We start from the raw sequence: 21,905 nt of genomic DNA, 5'->3' as shown, positions 1-21,905 counted from the left end.
CGACACCGTAACTGTTAAGTACAGTCTACTCGGTGTGGGGTCTCTTGATAAAAATACCAGCAGGATGATTTAAATCAGGACTTACTGAAGAATATCTTCTGCTATAGAGTGAGAACCATGTTATAGGTTAATGTACAGTGATTTAAACTTATCAATTATAATCAGTGAGATCCTATGCAGACTTTCCAGATCTTTATTGAAGAAACTGGAGACCTGAGGCAAGTCTGGTGGAGGAGTATCTCTTTTCTTGCGTGCATCCTTATCTTGTTCATACAAGCCTCTGTGGCAATGTCACTTCTTGCATCGGAACCAATAGTGCTGTTTCCGGAAATTCCCAGCCTGTACTTCTGAAACAACTCAACGTTCTTTTTTAGGTGCTGCTGTAAAATAATGCTATTTCTGAGGGTATTTATTCTCTCTAATGCATAGGCAAACACCTGCCACTGACTACTTATCACCCTGAAAAAAGCCCTGTCCTGTCTGCTCAGTGCCGTTCCTCTGACTCCAGTATTGAGTACCCTGTGGGGTCTGTGTCTTACCTTTGTGGGATGTCAGAATTAATCCAGTAGATAGGGCTACATGCCTGTGAAGTCCATGTTATGGACTGCAAGTTTGTGTCCCCTCCAAGACCATATGTTGAAACTCGAATCCCCAATGCGACGGTATTTGGAAATGGGCCTTTGGGAGATAATGAGGCTCAGATGAAGTCATGAGGGTAGGACTCCAAGATGGGATCCGTGCCCTTATAAGAGAGATCCAAAAGAGCTCACTTTCTCTCTCTTTCTGCCACGTGAGGATGCAGGGAGGTGGCCGTCTGAAAACCAGGGGGACCAACCTCACTCAGACATTAAATCTGTCGTATTCTTTTTAAAAAAATTGTTTTTAATGTTTATTTAATTTTGAGACAGAGAGAGAGAACATGAGCAGGGGAGGGGCAGAGAGAGAGGGAGACACAGAATCTGAAATAGGCTCCAGGCTCTGGCTGTCAGCACAGAGCCCGACAGGGGGCTCCAACTCGTCAACTGCAAGATCAAGACCTGAGCCGAAGTCAGACGCTCAACCGACTAAACCACCCAGGTGCCCCAAGTCTGTCATATTCTGATCTTGGCTTTCCCAGACTCTAGAACTGTGAGACACCTCCGCTGTTTAAGCCACTCAGTCCATGGAATCTTGTTAAATCAGCCAGAACTAAGACATTTAAGAAACTTCCCGTTTGGGATTGGAACTAAAAACTGGCATTTCCCCACTAGGCACAAGTATCCTGCCATGACCTTCCTGGGTAACAGCACCCTGAACACTTTCTAACACCCCCCCCCTCCCTGGGCTGTGCTGAGACCGAGTGGTGTAAAAGACTTATTCTTCTTTCTCTAAAATATTTATATCCATACCTATCGTTGATTCCTAACAACACCAAATGTGATTTTATTCAATCTTAAGAGAATAATTCTTTGCTATGTTGTTTATTAGCATATTTCACATTATCATTACGTAGAGAACATAAAACCTATATGGCAGACAACTCTCACTGTGACATGGGAACTATAAATGGTGGTTTGTCTAGTTTGAAATTAGACATTTTTGTCTTTGGCACTGTTTTCTTTCAATTTGGCCAGAAATACACTAGTATTTCTCTGGGCAGTGACTAATAGCATGTTCTGTCACTATATAAGCAATGTTCTTCTGGGACTATTGCCTCACTGGGAACTTTCCTCATAGACAAACTTCTAATTGGGTGTTAGTCCTTGGAAATCAATTTGTAACACTTCAAATTGAAATCCGTGGTTCTCAACCCTGGCTGTACACTCAGGGCCTGAAAAATAACCAATTTTGATTCCTGGGCCACACCTCCAGAGATTTAAGAGGTCTGTATTCAAGATCACACACGCACACACACACACACACACACACACACACACACAGAGCAAGGCTTCCAGGTGATTCTGAAGTACATCCAGGATTGAGCAGCACTTTTTAAGTGAACTATTTCCACTCAACCCTGGAGCTTGCTTCACAGTAATACATTGTCAATTAGTTGATCTATAATAACACAGACTTCTGTTCCCCATCTGTTAGCCAGCTTCTCTTTATTTTCATGGAGCCAAATTTGTTACTACAACTCCATCACCAGGTTATTGTTCTGCTCACATTACCTTCACATCACACTGTTGTTGATTAACTGAGTTACAGCACACCCCTGCCTTCTCGTGAACATGCTTTTGCCTGTGCTATAGGGACCACTGATATTAATGTAATACCCAAAGCCAGTGCGCATCTCCGTGAGCAATAGGTTTGTCTAACATCTATACGTGGGTTCTGAACTGGTGTGAACCTAGGAAGTTACAGGAACTGGCCAGGAATTTTACCTGCTTTCCCCAGTTAGGCTCTTTGTTATTATTCAGACTACATAACATGCTCACCGGAGTTCCCCTCTAAATTTCTCAGTGCCACCTCTGGGGAGTTAGGACTATCATTCTGGCTTTAACTTCTGTTATATGGATAAGTTCTCTTTCATCTCATTTTCAATTACTCCTTCATCACTATGGCTCTTCACTGGAAACCCACAGTAAATGATAAGATGGTCACAATCCTGGAAATCTATACTTTGTAATATATTTCATAATACTAGCTTCTAGGACCAGCCTGGTAGGACTTAAGCTTCCATATTTATTATTTTGGCTTTCTTCTTTAAGCTGGCCATCTGCTTTTTATATATATCTTATATCACTGACATTTTTGTTCAATATCTGTTGTCATTCTTGGCCAGAAAAATTGGAGTCATGCCAGTTTGACTAGTTCCTTAAACCTCAGATGTTTCAAATCACAGACATTATGTGTTTCTGATGCCACCTTAGCCCGAGGGCAAATGGTATTATCATAATAATCATTATTCTGAGGGAATTTGAACTCCCTTCTAGTAATTCTCAAGCAATCCTGGGAATGCTCAAAGGGAACCATTTGGTTCCATTCCAACCATTAACATTGCAGTGGCCAAAGGGATCCAAGAGGACTTGGTCCTCTAGAATATAATGTGAGTCTGCACCTTTTCCTTCATCTCTAGCTCCCTAGAATGTCTCTTTTCTTTGACAAAAGCAAAATACTAAAGTGCAGAGAGATGAGGAATCTGAATTGTGGGCATGAATATCCATGCATTGAGAAAGGGTTTAATGCTTTCGAGAAGTAGCTCTCAACCCTGGCTGAGCCTTAAAAATCATCTTCGGATACCTTCAAAAGATCCACATGCCTAGAACTCACCCCACACCAGTGAATCCAGATCTCTGGAGGTATGGCCCTGGCAATAGTTTTTTGTTTTTGTTTCTGAAGCTCCATATATAATTGTAATATGAAGCCGGAAATGAGAACCACTGTGTTACAGGACACGAAAGAAGGCCTTCTGGCCAGAGCAAAGCGTGCTAAGTCATGGGCCCAGAGAGGCCAGATCACAGCAAGTCCTCTTGTGAGGCCTAAAGATTTGCTACTCATCTTTAAGAACAAGTGCGTGTGTGTGTGGGGGGGGGGGGGAATGTAGTCATTTAATCAAAACGGGGACAAGATCACAAGGCCGCTTGATTGAACAAGGTAAACTGATTACAAGGAGAACAGTTAAGGCTCATGTTACCCAGGAGAGAGACTATAACAGAAGAGGGTTGGTTCCGGTGTCGGCAGAGGAAATAAGAGAGATTTAAGAGCTACATAGTCACTGGTGACAGTGCTTAAAGGTCCCAAAAGAAAAAGGCGGAAAAACATCTTTAGGATTTGGAGCCACAAAGGCCACTGGAGGCTTGGGTGGATGAGTTCGGTGCAAAGTTGTGTCGATCCTCACATTGGCGGGTTCTCTATGCTGAGCATTCAGTGCGGGTCTCACGTTTGGATCTGGGATCCTCAGCTATCCTCAGACACAAACGGACAAAGAAAAAGGCACTACTGGCCAAAGGTTACTTTTCCTTTCTGTAAGACCAAAGTCAACACATGAAGCTCAAAAAAGCAAGTCTATATTATTGTGGCAAAATCAAAACCATGTGTACTTGATATAGTACCTGCCTTTTGACTGATTCTGGTGTAAACGATTAAGACTCATTGGGGCACCTGGGTGGCTCAGTCGGTTAAGCTCTGACTTCGGCTCAAGTCGTGATCTCACAGATCGTGAGTTTGAGCCCTGTGTTGGGCTCTGTGCTGACAGCTCAGAGCCTGGAACCTGCTGTGGATTCTGTGTCTCCCTGTCTCTCTCTGCCCCTCCCCACTTGCATTCTGTCTCTGTCTCTCTGTCAAAAATTAAGAAAAAAAATTTATGAAAAGATGAATACTCACTGAAGAAACCTTGACATTGCGTGCCTGGAGACCTCAGACCTTTCTTTTTATCATTTTTTTCAGGTAGACTTCTGTGCTTTCTCTGATTCCTCTTCCCCAAACAGAGCAGTGAGCGTTCCTGCTGAACTGCATTAGTAAAGGCCACCAGAGTGCACTCTCTTGAGGTAACTCAAAAGTTACAGCATGCCTGTAAAATCAAAGGGTGTCTACAGACCCAGAGACCCAACTATCCCTGACTTCCTAAATGGGAAGGATTTCCACTTTCTTGACTGGGGCCTGCAAAAAGAGGAACTTTGTTTTTAAGCTTAAGTATACATGGATATCATAACCGAGTTAGTGTGTCCCGTGTCACTGCCTGGTAATATCTACTTGGTACTTGTTAGTCAAAGTGTTGTTTTGGGTCCAAATCTCAACGTGACTTCATTCGTGCAATTCTCAAACTTGCCGGTGGTGGCCCACTGTGCAGCCCTATGTTCACAGATATCTGTATCAGTACCTGATAGAAGCCTGCTGATATAACTTCCTGCTTTCTTCCCCTCCCACCTCTTTAATGCCATCTTTTAAACCCTCAGAACTTGTAATAGATATCACTTGGTGTGTAATATAAAAAAAGAAACTGAGTAAAACAGATCATGAAAACCATCACGTTCGCATCAACTCCGACAGCTCACGAGGGTGCGGGTCTCTGATTATTCTCATTTTTAAAAATAAGAGTGTCCTACTTCCATAAAACTAGAAGAACATCGAAAATTTATCGTATATCCACTTCACAAAGAAAATCTCTTTAAGTTCCCAGAGATAGAAATTATGCAGGTCACGTTGTTTTGCAACAATGCGGGATGTGAAACATAAGAGTGGGACAACAGAGATTCATATGTAAAAATACAAATTGATATTTTTACCTCATGCCTACACAAAAAGAACTCAAAATGGATGATAGATCTAAATGTAAAAGCCAAAACTATAAAACCTTTAGAAGAAAAATAGGATAACATTTTTGTCATTTTTGGTTCAGGGACAGTTTTCTTTGATATGGCTGCAAAACACAGTCAATAAAAGGAAAAAAATGATAAATTAGACTTGATTATTGCTAAAGCCTTTTGCGCTTCAAAAGATACCATTAAGGAAAAGATAAGACAATCAATGTACTGAGAGAAAATATTTGCAAATCATATAATCTACACTCACTAACCGTACAGTCTATAAAATACCCCAAAATAAATGGTTAAGAAATGTCCAAGGTCTACATGAAGAAAAAAACTTTACTGAAGATTCAAGTAATGGGAAAGAAACATACATGTGCCAGATGACAAGACAGTAATTTAAAGAAGTAAATTCTCTATAAATTAATCTGTAAATTTAGTGCAATTCTAATCAAAATGCCAAAGAAATTCTGGGAGAAATTTGACAAGTATATTCCAAAGTCCATCTGGAAGTACAAATGAGTAAAATTAGCTGATGTATTTTTGAAAAAGAGAAATAAGGGGATAGATCTGTCTAATTAGAGACAGAAAGATTTTGGTTTATATATTTGAGCTATCTTTAGTAGTTTTAAAGTGTGATGACTCCTTTATTGCTGACTTGCTATGATGACATCGCCTATCCCTGTGGAAGCCAAAACATGGTGCTGAGGCTGTTCCCGCCCTCTGGTCAAAGGCATTGATGCTGCTGCTAATCCTTGCTGACAGGGTCCCATGGCTGCTGGTAGCCATTATCAAGAGAATCGGGGTCGCACAAAAGGGGCTCTTGCTTTAGAGCAAGAGCCACAGGCAACCTCGTTTACTATCATCATTTCCAGCTGCTTGTTGCTTTTCTCTCTCATAGCAGCCCCATCGTCCTAGGACTCAGCCGCTGCCTCGGTGAGAGCCTCTCTTCCCCTCTTCCACCATCCGCTTACCCTTGAACCACACCTTGATAATCTCTTCACTTGAGATGTGCTCTTTTCCTGCAGGCTCTTTCATTTGTTAGTTCTGTCTCAATGGGAGTGGTTCAGACGTGCTTGAAGCCTAGCAGGAACTCAATTTAGGCTCAAACCCCGACGCCCATGTCAAACAAGTTTCTGTTTTATATCCTATGGGCCATCTGACCATCTTTTTCTTTTGTTTCCTGTATTCGACTATTTCCAACCTAAGTCTATGTCACAATTTGATTTCTGGACTTGATCGTTTCCACAGCTAAGAGAAATAGAGACCCTGCTCCTGAAAACAAAGTAAGGCCTGAATTGTAGTGCAGTTTTCACCTTTGTAGGACCATGTTCTTGAAGCTGTCTCATTAATTGCTACTGTGACTCCAGAGACCCTGGAGTCTCTCATGGCTCAACTCCATGAGTTTGTATCCTGGCTCTGCCGCTTGGCAGCTAAATGGGCCGGTCACTTGCTGCCCTGTCTCTTCAATTGCCAGGAGGGGATAGCAGTAGTACTCACCGTGGAGGGCCGTCACAAGGATTAAATGACTTAGTTATTTAAAGCCATTGGAGCATGACTTCCATGTTATAAATGCTATGGACGTGTTAGCTGTTCTCCCTATGATTGGAGCAGGGAAGGGGTTCCCTCTCTCATGGCTCCCCTCACCTTCTTGTCTTTATTTCTCCAGGTCATGGCTGTGAATTGGGAAAAATAATTTTCTTTTTCTGTCCGCTCATGGCATTACTTCTGACCCAGGTTGGTGGGAAGGGGTTTCACAGTGATGATGGAAGGAAGGATATGAGGCTGTTGTAGGAGATCATTTAGGAGATAGGGGGTGGGTAAGTGGGGAAAACAGTGGGATGGTGGGTCAAAACTTTCATCCTTTTGAATTAGTGTTGAAAGTCATTTCCAGGGGGCACATGAGGGTAAGCAAGAATATGATTCTTCAGGGAAGAAAAAACTAAAGCCAGTTTTCAATCAAACTGCCTCTTTCCTTGCCCCAGATACATGTATTTTAAACACGAATTATGATATCCTTGTAATAGAGACAGTGAACAAGTTATTTTGTTTTACTTTATTTTTTTTTTTTTTACCCGGGAGATTTCAGTTACATTAATGTCTTCTAGAATCTCACTTACCAGGCGATGCCATTTCACGCTGGACCGTAGACACTGGAGACCGGTTACTAGTCAGGGAGAAGAAGGAGACTAGTTAAAAGGGAATCAACTTAATCTCTTATCATCTTAGCGGGATGTATCCCCAAATTTGAGGCTAGTATGATCTTGATGGCAAAGCCCATCAAGGATAGTATGCACACACACCCACACACATGCACACTAAAACTTCAGATACTGAACAACACTTAGTAAAAAGGTTAGCAGACAGAATACAGAGACACATTAAAAGAATAATAAACTATAACCAAGTGGTATTTATTCCAAACATGCAGGGATGGTTCAATAAAAGAGAGCTCATAACACAATTATTAACATTAATTGCTTTAAAAAGAAGAAAATTTACATAATAATTTTTGTGAAGGCAAAAAAATCTGATAAAATTGTAAGCATATTCTTTTTTTTTAAGTTTATTAATTTATTTTGAGAGAGTCAGAGACAGCACGAGTGAGGTAGGGGAAAGGGGGATGGGGAGAGAGGGAGAATCCCAAGCAGGCTCTGCACTGTCAGCACAGAGCCTGATGCGGGGCTCGAACTCATGTACCCAGAGATCGTGACCTGAGACGAAATCAAGAGTCAGATGCCTAACTGACTGAGCCACACAAGCGCCCCGTTTTGTAAGCCTATTCTTGATAACAGTTCTTAATAAAGTAGATACGTGGTTAATTTCTCAATGTGATATATAAGCACAAAAGCTAGGACCAGATATAATAAGGAAATAATTAGAAGCATTCTCCTTGAAATAAAGAATGAGACAAAAATTTCTACCACTATTTGCCATTTCTGCACATAACCATCCAGTATTTTTATTTAAAAAATTTTTTTTTAGTTTATTTATTTTGAAAGAGAGAGCAAGAGTATTAGCGGAGGAAGGTCAGAGAGAGAGAGACAGACAGAATCCCAAGCAGGCTCCGCACTGTCAGCACAGAGCTCGACTCGAGGCTCAATCTCACTAACCGTGAGGTCATGACCTGAGCCAAAATCAAGAGTCAGATGCTGAACCCACTGAGCCACCCAGGTACCTCATCATCCAGTATTTTTAGAAAATAGAAATAATATATTACAAAGGAAAAATACATTATTTTTTAATTATTTACTTCATGGACAATAATGTGAATGCTCTTTAAATTTCTCTATGTTATCAGAATGATGAGTTAGATTGGAGTTATCAGTTACTGAAATATTTGGAAAATTCTTTTATAGAAACTTTAGGACCTGGGATACTTTTGTTTGTTTGAGGAGATAGCCCTTTGGTAATTATTCTTACTTCTTCCATTTTAATTGCTCTGCCTAGATTTTCTAGGTCTTCTGAAGTTCTTTAGATTTTTTTTTTTTGGAATAATTTTAGATTTTCAGAAAATTTGCAAAGCTAGTAAGAGATCTCATATACCCCTCACACAGCTTCCCCTAATGTTAGCATTGTACGTTACCATGGCACATTTGTCAAAGCTAAGAAATTAATATTAGTACGGTTCTATTAACTAAACTATAGAGTTCATGTGGATTTCACCCATTTTTCCCATTCCAGGATCCCACTGCATTCAGTCATCCTGCTGCCTTAGTTTCTTCTGACCTATAACTGTTTTGCAACTTTCCCTTGTTCATGACCTTGACAGTTTTGAAAAGGACTAGTCAGGTATTTTAAAGACTGTCCCTTGATTTGCATTTGTCAGGTGTTTTGCTCATAATAAGACTGGGTTTTTAGGAAAGAATGTCACTCAAGTGAAGTGTCCTCTTCATCATAAGAAAGTATCAAAATTTGAGCTTAGTAGTCTTCTTATTCCTCTCATCAAATTCAGGAATTCAGCCTTGTCTTTATGTATGCCTTCTTTTTTTGTTTGTTTTTGTTTTGTTTTTAAATATGAAATTTGCTGTCAGATTGGTTTCCATACAACGCCCAGTGCTCATTCCAAAAGGTGCCCTCCTCAATGCCCATCACCCACTTTCCCCTCCCTCCCACCCCCCATCAATCCTCAGTTTGTTCTCAGTTTTTAAGAGTCTCTTATGCTTTGGCTCCCTCCCTCTCTAACCTCTTTTTTTTTTCTTCCCCTCCCCCATGGACTTCTGTTAAGTTTCTCAGGATCCACATAAGAGTGAAAACATATGGTATCTGTCTTTCTCTGTAGGACTTATTTCACTTAACGTAACACTCTCCAGTTCCATCCATGTTGCTACAAAAGGCCATATTTTATTCTTTCTCATTGCCATGTAGTACTCTGTTGTGTATATGAACCACAATTTCTTTATCCATTCATCAGTTGATGGACATTTAGGCTCTTTCCATAATTTGGCTATTGTTGAAAGTGCTGCTATAAACATTGGGGTACAAGTGCCCCTATGCATCAGCTCTCCTGTATCCCTTGAATGTATGCCTTCTTTTTTGACTGCCTTTTTTGGATTTATTTACTTACTTACTTACTTACTTATTTTCTAACTTCTTGCTTTGGATATGATTCAATTACTTTCATTCTTTCTGGTAGTCTAAATATTTAAGGTTATGGATCTTTTTCTGTTTGCAGTTTTGGCTGTGTGCTGTAGGTCCTGCGATGTGTTACCAACATTCTGCAATTTCTGTATTAATTTCCTCGTTGACCCAAGAATTGTTCAAAATAGAGTAGGACAGATGGCAAAATGGTAGGTTGTTTTTTGTTTTCGTCTTTGCTTAGTCTCATAAGTTTGTTATTACTTTCTAATGTTTTGCCTTGTGATCAGAAAGTATTTTTGCTATTTCTACATTTTGGAACTTATGCAGAGATTTCTAACCTAACAGGGTGATCTTTTGTGAATAGACCTTTTGTGCACACTAGGAAGAAAGATACATTCTCTGTTTTTAATGGATAGAGACTGATATACAGATCTCTCTCACACAACATACACATACATACACATATTTACCTTTGTCTTTGCTGTATCCTAAATTCTTACTTGTTTTCTGAATCTTTGATGTCATGCTGACAAAGGTGAATTAAAGTTTTCTAATAGTACTGCAAAAGAGTGTTTTGTGTTAGTATATGAACTAGTAACGTTCTTATAGTTTTGTTTTGCTTTATCATTTTTTTTGCCCAAAGGTAGTTTTATTAAGGGGTAATATACACAAAGTGCATAAAATCTTAAGAGTACAGCTCAATGACTTCTTACATATTTATACAACCATGTAACCATGAAGGTGTAAAACATTTCCAGTGTCTGAAAGGGTACCCTTGTGCCCTTTTCAGTGGGAACCCTTCCCCCTCACACCCTCCCTGCCCTCCCCCCCAGCCCGAGATAACCACTATTCTGACAGCTAACATCAGAGGATTAGTTTTGCCTTTTCTTGAACTTCATGTAGGTGAGATTGTATCTTTTGCACACTATTTGATTTCCTGTAAGACTTTTTTTTGTGCTTGGTGATTTGTAGTTGCCTTATGATTTCAGGAATACGTGTATTATTTTCCATTGCTTTATCGTTTTCATGCTACTATGTTATACGGAATGCACATTGTATTTATTTTCTTTTGCTGTGTAACAAATTACTACAAGCTTAATGGCTTAAAAAACCATCCACTTATTGTTTGGCGGTTTCTACAGGTCAGAAGGTTTAAGCTCTGCTTAGGGTCTCACATGGCTGGAGTTGAGGTGTCGGCAGAGACTGCAATCTCATTTGAGGCACAGGATCCTCCCCTAGGTCATTTGGGTGTTTGGCAGAAATCAGTTCCTTGAGACCGTTAAGATGGAGGGCCACTCTCTTGCTGGCTGTGTCTGAGTGCACCTTTCAGCTCCTAGAGGCCATCCCTTGCCACGTGGGCAAGACCTTCTCTCACTCCAACCTCTGACTTCCGTCTCCCATGTTTAGACCCAAACTTGCACCAGGCCCACTAGGGCAACACCCATTTTGATCAACTCAAAGTCAGCTGCCTAATAACCTTTATTGCATCTGTAAAATCCCTTTTGCCATATTATGGAACATTGTCATATCTCATCACAGGCAGAGAGCAGCCCACATCCTGCCTTACCTTTCCAGCTTCATGCAGGAGGGATTTATTCAAAGCATGGACACTGAGAGACAGGAATATTGGGGGGCATCTTAAAATTCTTCTTATGTAGATTTTTATAATTATTTTGTCTTCATTATGGATTATACATTTTCTCATTAAGTGCTGCTTAAAAATACATTCAATGTTTTAAACTCTTTTTTTTTTTTTTTTTTGAGAAAGAGAGAGCTCGAGTGGGGAAGGAGCAGAGAGAGAGAGGGAGAGAGAGCGAGAATCCCAAGTAGGCTCCAGGCCCAGTGTGGAGCCCAACGTGGGGCTTGATCTCAAGACAGTGAAATCAAGACCTGAGCCAAAATCAAGAGTTGGAGACTTAATGGACTGAGCAAGCCAGGCATTTATTTCCAAGTGTGGAATTCAAGTTGTCTGGATTAAGATCTCAACTCCTAATTTGCTGTCACAATTATTTGTGTACATTTTCCTGGAATGCTTTTTTTCCATCTTTTTATTTACAACCATTTTGAGATCTTTTGTTTTATAAATGTCTCTAGTATGTAGCATATTTCTGGGTTTTATTTGTAATTCAGCCAGATTCTTTCCTTCTTTTTTTTTTAAAAATTTTTTTTGAATGTTTATTTATTTTTGAGAGAGAGAGAGACAGAGCATGAGCAGGGGAGGGGCAGAAGAGAGAGGGAGACACAGAATCTGAAGCAGGCTCCAGGCTGCGAGCTATCAGCACAGAGCCTGACACGGGGCTTGAACTCACAAGCCGTGAGATCATGACCTGAGCTGAAGTCAGACGCTCAACCGACTGAGCCACCCAGGTGCCCCAGATTCTTTTCTTCTTATAGGTGAGTTTTGATGTATTTACATAATGGATTTGGGTTTTTACTTTTGTCCTATTTTTAAGTTCTGCTTTTGTGGTAGCTACCTTTAAATCCTTTATGATTTGGTATTTTCTCCCTTACTTTGTGTGTGTGTGTGTGTATAATGTGATGTGTTTGTGTGTTTCTTTAATACGAAAGGCTTATATTCCTCTTGTGATTATGATTAATATGACTAACTTTTTGTAATGTATTTATTCTTCAAAACTTTAGAGCAAATCTGTCGAGTCCCAACTGTGAGCCAAGATGAAATTTTTGAAATCAACAAGGAATTTTTATTTCCTCCCCTCCCTCATTCTCCATATAATTTTAACTGATTACTTAGTGAAACCTTTATGCTTTTCTGTTTATATTACAGTGGACCCTTGAACAACAGGAGTTTGAACTGTATGGGTCCATTTATATGTGGATTTTTTTCAGTGCATACCATAGAGTACTATAAATGTATGTTATCAGTAAGGCTTCCAGTCAACAGTAGGCTATCAGTAGTTAGGTTTTTGGGGAATCAAACATTATATGCAGGTTTTTGACTGGCACAGAGTTTGATGCCCCTGACCTCTGTCTTGTTCAAGGGTTGACTGTCCTTGATAATTTATTAATCCCTAAGCTTTAATAATGAAGAAATCAATGTCCTGACACTACCTTCCCTTTTGTTTTCTAATTTTTATGTTATTAGTTATATCATTTCTATATTTTCAAAGTTTATAATATTTATATTCAGTTCTGAAATAATAATCTTCATTTTCCTTTATGTCTTAGCCCTACATTGAGCTAGATCCACTGTCATCGGCCATGCTTTGCCCGTTCATCTCTAGTTGGGTTAAAGTTCATTTTCTGTTAGTCCATTGAGGAGGGGAATCACATGAGTTCTTTCATGTTAAAAAATGTTTGTTACATTCACTCTGAATTAAAGTCTGGCTGAGTCACAACATTGTTGGGCCACAGCATCTTCCTCAAGGATTTTAGAGGCTCAGCTCCAGAGTCCTCTAGCATTGAATAGATTCATTGAACGTTTTTCCTTTTCTTGGATTTCCAAAGCATCTTTTATTTACCTTTGAAAATCACCATTTTCGATGTGATTTCAATCAGCCATTTTCAATGGCTATAACTCACCATTGATTGTCATTGAGTTAATTTTTCTGGAGACATAGCCTGGTTTTCAATCTATACATTCATGGAAAGTTTTACTAAAATTTGTATTTAAATACTTTCTTCTGTTATTTTAGTTCTCTTCTTTGGTGATATCAATTGTGCTTACATATGATGTCTTAAAAAAAATTTTTTTTTACTGTTTCTTTATTTTTGAGAGACAGAGTGTGAGTGGGAGAGGGGCAGAGAGAGAAGGAGAGACAGAATCCAAAGCAGGTTCCAGGCTCTGAGCTGCCAACACAGAGCCCGATGTGGGCCTCGAAACCACGAACCGTGAGATCATGACCTGAGCTGAAGTCAGGCGCTTAACCGACTGAGCCACCCAGGCACCCCAAAAATGTCTTTTAAAAAGTCTTTCTAGCTGACCTCAATTTGTCCTTCCTGCTCCTTATCATGTTCGCAGCAATGTTTATTTTCTTTGTACTGTTTCCGACATGCCCTTTGTTTTTGTAGAATATTTCTCTCCTCCATTTCTTTTCTGAGCTGCACTATTCTTCCCTGAATTCTTATATCTCTATTTTATCCTCACATTTTATAGATAAAGTTGTTTCATTGAATTGCAAAGTCTTTGTCATCTGCTCTTTGAAAATATTTTCCTAAAATTATTTGTCATTTATTTTTGTTACTTTCCTGCTTTTTTTCTTGGAAAATCTTTCTTTGATTCCTTTGTAATCATTACTCAGTATCGAATGAGATGAACTGTCCTCCGATCAAATGTTTGTTGGACCTTCATGTGGAGGAATTCTCTTCCTGACCCAAAATTGTGTGTGTGTAAATTTGCTCTTTCAGCCTTATTCTTCCCCAGCTATTTGATCCTGTTGGCTTCAAAGCTACCATGGAATTTCTCGTATCCATCCTGAGCCCTCTGCACTAGGGCTTATCTTTGAGACTCCTTGCTTAGTTCAGCTTCACCACTTATCCTTGGTTCAAAACCAGAACCAAAGGTTATCCATTCCCAGGGAGGCATGTCTGGATCCAAACATGGGAACAAAAGCCTCACCCCCGAGATGTTGTATGTGCTCACAATTTAGCTCTTTTTTTCATTTGTTGAGTGTTTTCATTGTCATTTCCAAACATTTTGCATCTTACTAAATGAATGTGCCTAGTCTATCCCACCAAAGACTTCGCTTGGGGAAAAATTCGCTCTTTAAAATTCTCATGGGATTAAATACATACATGAATAAATTTTAGGACAGATCTAGGATTTTCTCCCTGATCTGATTTTTGTTATTCTATGCTTCTATGTGTGTCTGGTTTATTTTAATAAATTGTGATTAGCGTTTCTTAAACTGATGTGTACACTGATTAGTCTCACGGGCTTTTCACCACCTGATGGGTTTGTTTCCTGACTCCTTGAAGTCCAGCTTCATTGAAGAAAATGAAAGGTTTTCTGGATGGGCATTCAATTTTAGACTTTGGGTGCTTGGGTTGAGTCCAAATTTTGTGGGTGCCAGCCAATAGGTGGTTTAGACAGCCATCAGCTAACACAGGAGCTCAAATGCCTGCAAGGCAGAAGAGATGTGGGCAGATGGTGGAAAAAATGATAGACATGAAGTCAGGAGATCAATGAACAAAGATGAACTCTTCCAATCGGCAAATTTGGTAAGAACTTTAGAAGAGGGTAGATGGTGAGGTACATCCTCATGTATCCGTACTTGTTTCTTTTTTTTTTTTTTTTATTTAAAAAAAATTTTTTTTAACGTTTATTTATCTTTGAGACAGAGAGAGACAGAGCATGAACAGGGGAGGGGCAGAGAGAGAGGGAGACACAGAATCTGAAACAGGCTCCAGGCTCTGAGCTGTCAGCACAGAGCCCGACGCGGGGCTTGAACTCACGGACTGTGAGATCGTGACCTGAGCCGAAGTCGGAGGCTCAACCGACCGAGCCACCCAGGCGCCCCCGTACTTGTTTCTTTTAACAATACAAACTAAGGAAAGTAGTCACCTGAGAAAGAAGACAGGCTTTTGACTGACTGAAGGGTTAATAGGAGAAAAATTACTTACTTGTGTGTAACCTCTCTGTTATTGGTGATGAGGCACAGTAGTGAAAAGAAACTCAAGTACTTTACCTCTTAGCCAAAAGTAAAATACTCTGTCAACTAAAGGAATCCTTTGGGATGTTGTCATTTGTCATGGTAACCATGTGTTTCAGAGATTCCATTCTGGAATGGATGTGGTTCCCTCTCGAAAGTACTGACATGTCCAAGTGGCCACTAATGCTTACTTGTCACTGCTGTAGAGGGAAGCTTCTGGTTCATACATCACCAGCACTGCAAGGTAGTTTTGCACACCACCAGCCCAACAGAAGCCGGGCAAAGAATATGGATAAAAATTCACAGAAGAGGAAAACTGATCAATAAATATTAAGGGATGCTTAAGCTGCCTTGAAGTCACTGGAATGTAAATAATAAGATAGCATTTCACAACAAATAAGTAAAAATAAAGATACAATTCACACTCCATAAAATTCATTTTCTAAAAGTTTGCAATTCAGTAGTTTTAAATATATTTACAGAGTTGGGCAACTATGTGTCCTATCCAATTTTAGAATATTTTCATTAATCCCAAGAGAAACCCTGTGCCAGTTTGAAGTTACTGTCTCCTTCCCCTAACACCTGGCTGTCACTAATCTATTTTTTGTCTCCATGGATTTGCCTATTCTGGACGTTTCATATAAATGGAATCCTACAACATATAGCTTTTTGTGACTGGCTTCATTCACTTAGCATAATGTTTTCAAAATGCATCCATGTTGTGGCCTGCATGGGTATTACATTCCTTTGTATGGCTGACCAATATTCCAAGGTATAGATAGGCCACATTTGTTTATCTGTTTGCCAGTTAATGTAGATTTGGGTTGTTTTTTTACTTTTTGGCTATTATGAATAATACTGTTATGAACATTCATGTACAGAGTTTTGTGTGAACCTATGTTTTTATTTCTCTTGGGTATATACTGGAGAAGGAAAGTTGCTGGTTCATATGGTAGCTTTATTTTTAATTTCTGAAGAACTACCAAGCTGCTTTCCAAAGTGGCTTCACCATTTCAGAATCTCATCCGCAATGTCCGAGGGTTCCAATTTCCCCATATGCTTGCCAACACTTAATATCATCTTTTTTTATTATTATAGCCATCCCTGTGGGTGTGAAGTGGTATATCTCACTGTAATTTTGATTTGTATCTCCTTTGTGCATGTTTTTATCTACTAATTAGCTATTTGTGTATCTTCCTTGGAGATGAGTCTATGTAAGACCTTTGCCTATTTTTAAATTGAGTTATATTTGTCTTCTTATTGTTGCGTTGTAAGTGATTTTCCAGATACTCTGGGTACGAGACACTTACCAGATATATGATTTGCAAATATTTTCCCCCATTCTGTGAATTCTTGAAGGGTCCATTGTAGCACAGTTTCTAATTTTAATAAATTCCAATTTATCTGCATTTTTTCTTTTGTTGATTGTGTTTTTGATGTCAGATCTAAGAAAAAATTGCTTAAACCAACTACACTCTAAGATTTAAACCTATATTTTCTTCCAAGAGTTTTACAGTTTTAGGTCTTACATTTAGGTGTTTGATGCATTTTGAGTTAGTTTTAGTATATGATGTAAAAATAGGAGTTTATTCTTTGCATGTGCAATACCTACTTATCTCTACCATTTCTTTTTAAAAATTTTTTAAAAACATTTATTTATTGAGAGACAGAGAGAGACAGAGCATGAGTGGGGGAGGAGCAGAAGGAGACAGAATCCAAAGCAGGTTCCAGGCTCTGAGCTGTCAGCACAGAGCCTGATGCGGGGCTCAAACCCACTGAGCCGAAGTAGGATACTTAACTGACTGAGCTACCCAGGTGCCCCAATCTCTACCATTTCTTAAAAAGACTATTTTTTTCTCTATTGAATTGTCTTGGCATTCTTATTGGAAACAAACTGACTAAATGGTAAGGGTTTATTTATTTCTGGACTTGGTTCTATCCCATTGATCTGTCTATATGCCTATCCTATGTCAGTACTGTCTTGATTACTTTTCAGTAAGCTTTTCAGTAAACGACTTTTCAGTAGCTTTTCAGTAAGCTTTAAAATCACTTTAATTTTTTTTTTTACTTTACTTAAAAATCACTTTTACTTTTAAAATCACTTACTTTTCAGTAGCTTTTCAGTAAGCTTTAAAATCACTAAGTATGAGTCATCCAAACTTGATCTCCTTTTTCAAGATTGTACTGGCCATTCTGGGTCGCTTCCATTTCTATACGCATTTTAGGATCAATTTGTCAGTTCCTACAATGAATACAGTGGGCATTTTGGTAAAGATTGCATCAAATCTGTAGATCAATTTGAGGAATGTTGCCATCTTAATGATATTAAGTTCTGATACATGAACATGTGTCTTTCCATTTATTTATCTCACATTGTTTTGTGGTTTTCAGTCTACAAGCCTTGCATTTCTCTAGTTAAATTTGCGCCTGTTTATACTTTTTAATGTGATTCTGAAGGAAATTGATTTTTCTTAATGTCATTTTTGGATTGTTCACTGCTAATGTGTAAGAATACAAGTGATTTTTATATACAAGATTTTTTTTTTATCTGCAAGTGAAAAGAGTTTTACTTTTTCTTTCCAATCTGGATGCCTCTTCCTTTTTTTTGTCTAATTACCCTGGCTAAAACCTCCAGTACAGTGTTGACTTGTAGATATAGATAGAAGTAGCGAGGGAATTCAATTTTTCACCACTAAGTATGGTGTCAGCTGTGGGTTTTCATAGATTCTTTTTATTAGGTTGAGGAAGCCCCCCTTCTAACCTTAGTTTGTTAAGTATTTTTTATCATGAAAGGATATTAAGTTTTGTCAAATGTTTTTCTGCATCTATTGAGGTGCTCATAAGGTTTTTGTCCTTTATCATATTAACATGGTGTTTTGCATTTATTAATTTTTGGATGACAAATCACCCTTGCATTTATAAAATAAATTCCACTTGATCATGGGATATAATCCTTTTTATACGTCACCAGGTTCAGTTTGCTACTCTTTTGTTGAGGATTTTTACATCTATATTTATAAGAGTTAGTGATCTGTAGTTCTATTTTCTTGAGATACCTTTGTCTGGCGTTGCTTTCAGAGTAATGCTGGGCTCACAGAATGAATTGGACAATGTTCAATCTTCTTGTTTTTTGTTTTTGTTTTTGTTTTTTAAGAAGAGTTTATAAAGAATTGGTGTTGATCTGTCTTTAAACACTTGGTAGAGTTCACCAGGAAAGCCGTCTGTTCTTGAGAATTTTCTTTGCAGGAAAGTTTTTGATTACTAATTTAATCTCTTGTTATAATTACATCCGATCTAATTTTTTTTCTACTTCTTGAGAAGTTTTGATAGTTTGTGTCTCTCTGGAGATCTGTCCATTACATCTATGTTATTTAGTTTGTTGTCATGCATTTGTTCAGAGTGTTCCCTTATAATCCTTTTGGTTTCTAGAAGGTTGATAGTAATGGCTTCTTACCATTGATTTTAGCCATTTCAGTTTCTCCCTTTTTTCTTGGGCAATATAGCCAATGGTTTATGATTTTGCTATCTTTTCAAATAGCCAAGTTTGGGTTTCAATTAATTTCCTTCCCTCCCCACCATCTCTATTTCATGTATGTTCACCCTAATCTTTGTTTCTTTACTTCTGTTAGCTTTGGATTAAGTTTGCTTTTTTTCTCTCTAGTTTTTAAAGTAGAAAGTTTGTTGTTGATTTGAGATCCTTTTGCATTCTTTATTTTTAAATTTATTTATTTTTTATTTTATTAAAAAAAAAATGTTTATTTATTTATTTTTGAGAGAGAGGGAGACAGAGAATCCCAAACAGGCTCCACACAGCACAAAGCCCAACAGAGGGCTCAAACTCCTGAGTCATGAGATCATGACCTGAGCCGAAGTCAAGAGTTAGATGCTTGACTGAGCTACCCAGGCACCCCTATTTTTTTTTTTTTTTTTTAATTTTAGAGAGAGAGACAGACAGACAGACAGAATCTTAAGCAGGTTCAATGCTCAGTGTGGAGCCTGATGCAGGGCTCGATCTCAAGATCCTGGGATCACGACCTGAGTCGAAATCAAGAGTCGAACATTCAACCGAGCCACCTAGGTGTCCCCTTTTTTCTTCCTTAATATATGCATTTACTGCTATAAATATAGAGATGTACTGAAGGAGCCTGAGTCAGGTAAAGACAAGCCCTGTGAATGGTATTTTTCAAGGGGACAACAAACAAATCAAACAGGGGTGGTTATTTGGAGGAATTAGGGGGAAGCTATACTGCCCTTTCTAGCAGCATCTGGGCTCCTAGTTTTCACAGCTACTGTGGTTTTAATGTTGTGGATTTTCATCCTTTTTTTTTTTTTTTTTTTTTTTTTTAGTAAATAGTCCTTAGATGATTGCAAACCTTTGACTGGTTCCCCAAATTCTGAAAAGAAGTTGATTTTGACAATTTTGCCAGTGTCCTCATCTCTTTTATGGATGAACAGAGTTTTAGAAGTCCTTACTCCACCATTACAAAAGTACCTGAACAGTATTGTTTCCAATAGGAAAAAAAAAATACTGTTGGAAAAAAAATTTCTTATAGTAAAGAGAATGGACAGATAAATTGTGATCTCTTTATACAATGGAATTCAGCAGTTCAAATAAAGGACTAAGATTATATATCCATACATGAATAGCTATAAAAAACAAAGTATAGAATGATACCTACAGTACAATAATATTTATATAATTAAAACACACACTGAATAATATTTTTGATGGGTGCATATATAGAGAGAAAATTGTTTCTACAAAACATTGGCTGGGAGAATAAATACCATATGCATGATAGTGATGGGGAATGGGATTGGAATGAAGGAAAAAAATAAGACCAACTTTTCCCATAATATTTTCTTTATTTTATTAAAGAAAATGGGGACACATGAGTGTATGCTATATTATTTTTGTGCTTTTTTTCTACGTACAAGTTAGGAAGAAAGAAGAAAGTCATAATAGATTAGATTCCTCTGTTCTCTGGGAATTCATTTAACTCTGCCCAATTTTTTGTAATCTATGGGTTGAGAGAAAACAAAAGACAAGAGTAAAATAAATTTCAGTCGAACCACAATTGGATCTGTTATAAAATGATTTTGAAATAGCTTTCAAATCTGGAATGCCAAATTCTGGTTTTCGTTTTGCTTTTAAATAATTACAAGTTCAAACCAGACAGAAAAATGTGAATCATTGGATTTCTTCCTCTCTAAAAATCTCCATAGTATGTCTCTGCTCCAACCAGGGAAAGGGAATGGAAACTTTTGGCATTGCTTTTCTACTTTTCTCCATAGTGTTAATTTGTAACACCTTCATAGTTTCCTAAAGTAGGAAAGGAAGTTGCTTTATAATTACCACTTGAAAGAACATAGTACCTCTCTTCCAGAGATATTTGACATTCTATCAATGATGTGGGGGCACAAACATTCTATTTTGCCAGTTGGAAGTGGGAGAATCTGAATTTCCATGATACAAAGACATTTTTCCCACCCGACTACTTGACAAGGAGGTTAAAGGTGAAAAACAAATCCCAAGCCTAACTCCTCTTGGCCCGTGATTTCAGCCCCGTAAAGGATCAAAGCTGAGATGTTCGCATTATAATATGTAACCACTAGATGTCACTAAAGATAAAACTTGTAGGCACTGGCCATTGTAACTGGGAAAGCGGAACAGGCAAGTGAAATTCACCATATTAATGGAGAAAACTGCAATTTATACCTTTAGGTGAGAAAATGGAAAGAGGCCTCTCTCTAGCCCAATACCCCTAGGAAATGGTTTCAGGCTCTTTCTTTCATATCTGTGTGTGGACGCATTTGGGTTGGCATTACCTTTTAACCGAAAAATAACTATATGAGCTCACAACTCAACAGATATGTTATAGGATGACTGTTACTAAAATGAAGTTAAAATTCCAAGCTTCAAATGCTGGAGTCCCTCCTGGGAATTGCGTCTAAAATTCCAACAGCTTCTCCCAGGTGGTAATGAGGCAGATACATCGAATTCTCTTTAGACAAGAAGTGATTGAATTCTTTTTAGACCAGAGATGTGAGATAAAGATTCTTTTTTTTTCAAATCCACTTCTACTGTTCGCTCTGATGTTTTCCCCCTCCTATGTTTTTATTCTGAAAACCATAATTGGCAAGTAGTATGAATTCAATGCATAGTTGTGGAAGGAATAATAAGAATCAAGGGAAGGAAACCAACATTTATTTAGTGCCTCTCTAAGCCTTGTTCTCTGCAACTTTCTTACATTCTTCATGAAAAATCCTGTGAGGGAGTTCTTGCAACCACTGCTTTGTACAAGCAATGCTCACAGGATATAATCACGAATGATCTTTTATTTCTCATTGTTCTTTTAAACTTTATTCAGAAGAAAAGCTCTTTCCCTGATCCTGGATAAAATCCCCAGGTGCATCTGTGACATTTCTGATCTCTCGCATAATCACTTTTACTGTCACAACTTAGTAATTAAAACTGTCCAATTTG

At 38.4% G+C, this 21,905-nt stretch overlaps 1 protein-coding gene across 1 annotated transcript in view; it reads right to left on the bottom strand.

Annotated features, from left to right (window-relative positions):
- MROH9 (maestro heat like repeat family member 9) overlaps window positions 1–15,647 on the bottom strand; it is an 89,089-nt gene extending 73,442 nt beyond the window's left edge. The window contains exons 1-3 of the mRNA XM_049633924.1: window positions 15,390–15,647; window positions 10,280–10,368; window positions 7,349–7,395 (exon numbers count right to left, since the gene is read on the bottom strand). Of these exons, the coding sequence (XP_049489881.1) occupies window positions 7,349–7,395; window positions 10,280–10,334 (102 nt within the window). The 5' untranslated portion in view covers window positions 10,335–10,368; window positions 15,390–15,647. The remainder of the gene's footprint in view (window positions 1–7,348; window positions 7,396–10,279; window positions 10,369–15,389) is intronic.
- Window positions 15,648–21,905: the final 6,258 nt, after the last annotated feature.

This window comes from Panthera uncia, chromosome F1 (genome assembly GCF_023721935.1).
Source record: "Panthera uncia isolate 11264 chromosome F1, Puncia_PCG_1.0, whole genome shotgun sequence".
Classification (NCBI taxonomy): Eukaryota; Metazoa; Chordata; class Mammalia; order Carnivora; family Felidae; genus Panthera; species Panthera uncia.
Note: the sequence above shows the minus strand (reverse complement) of the source record. Positions and strands in the feature narration are given on the sequence as shown.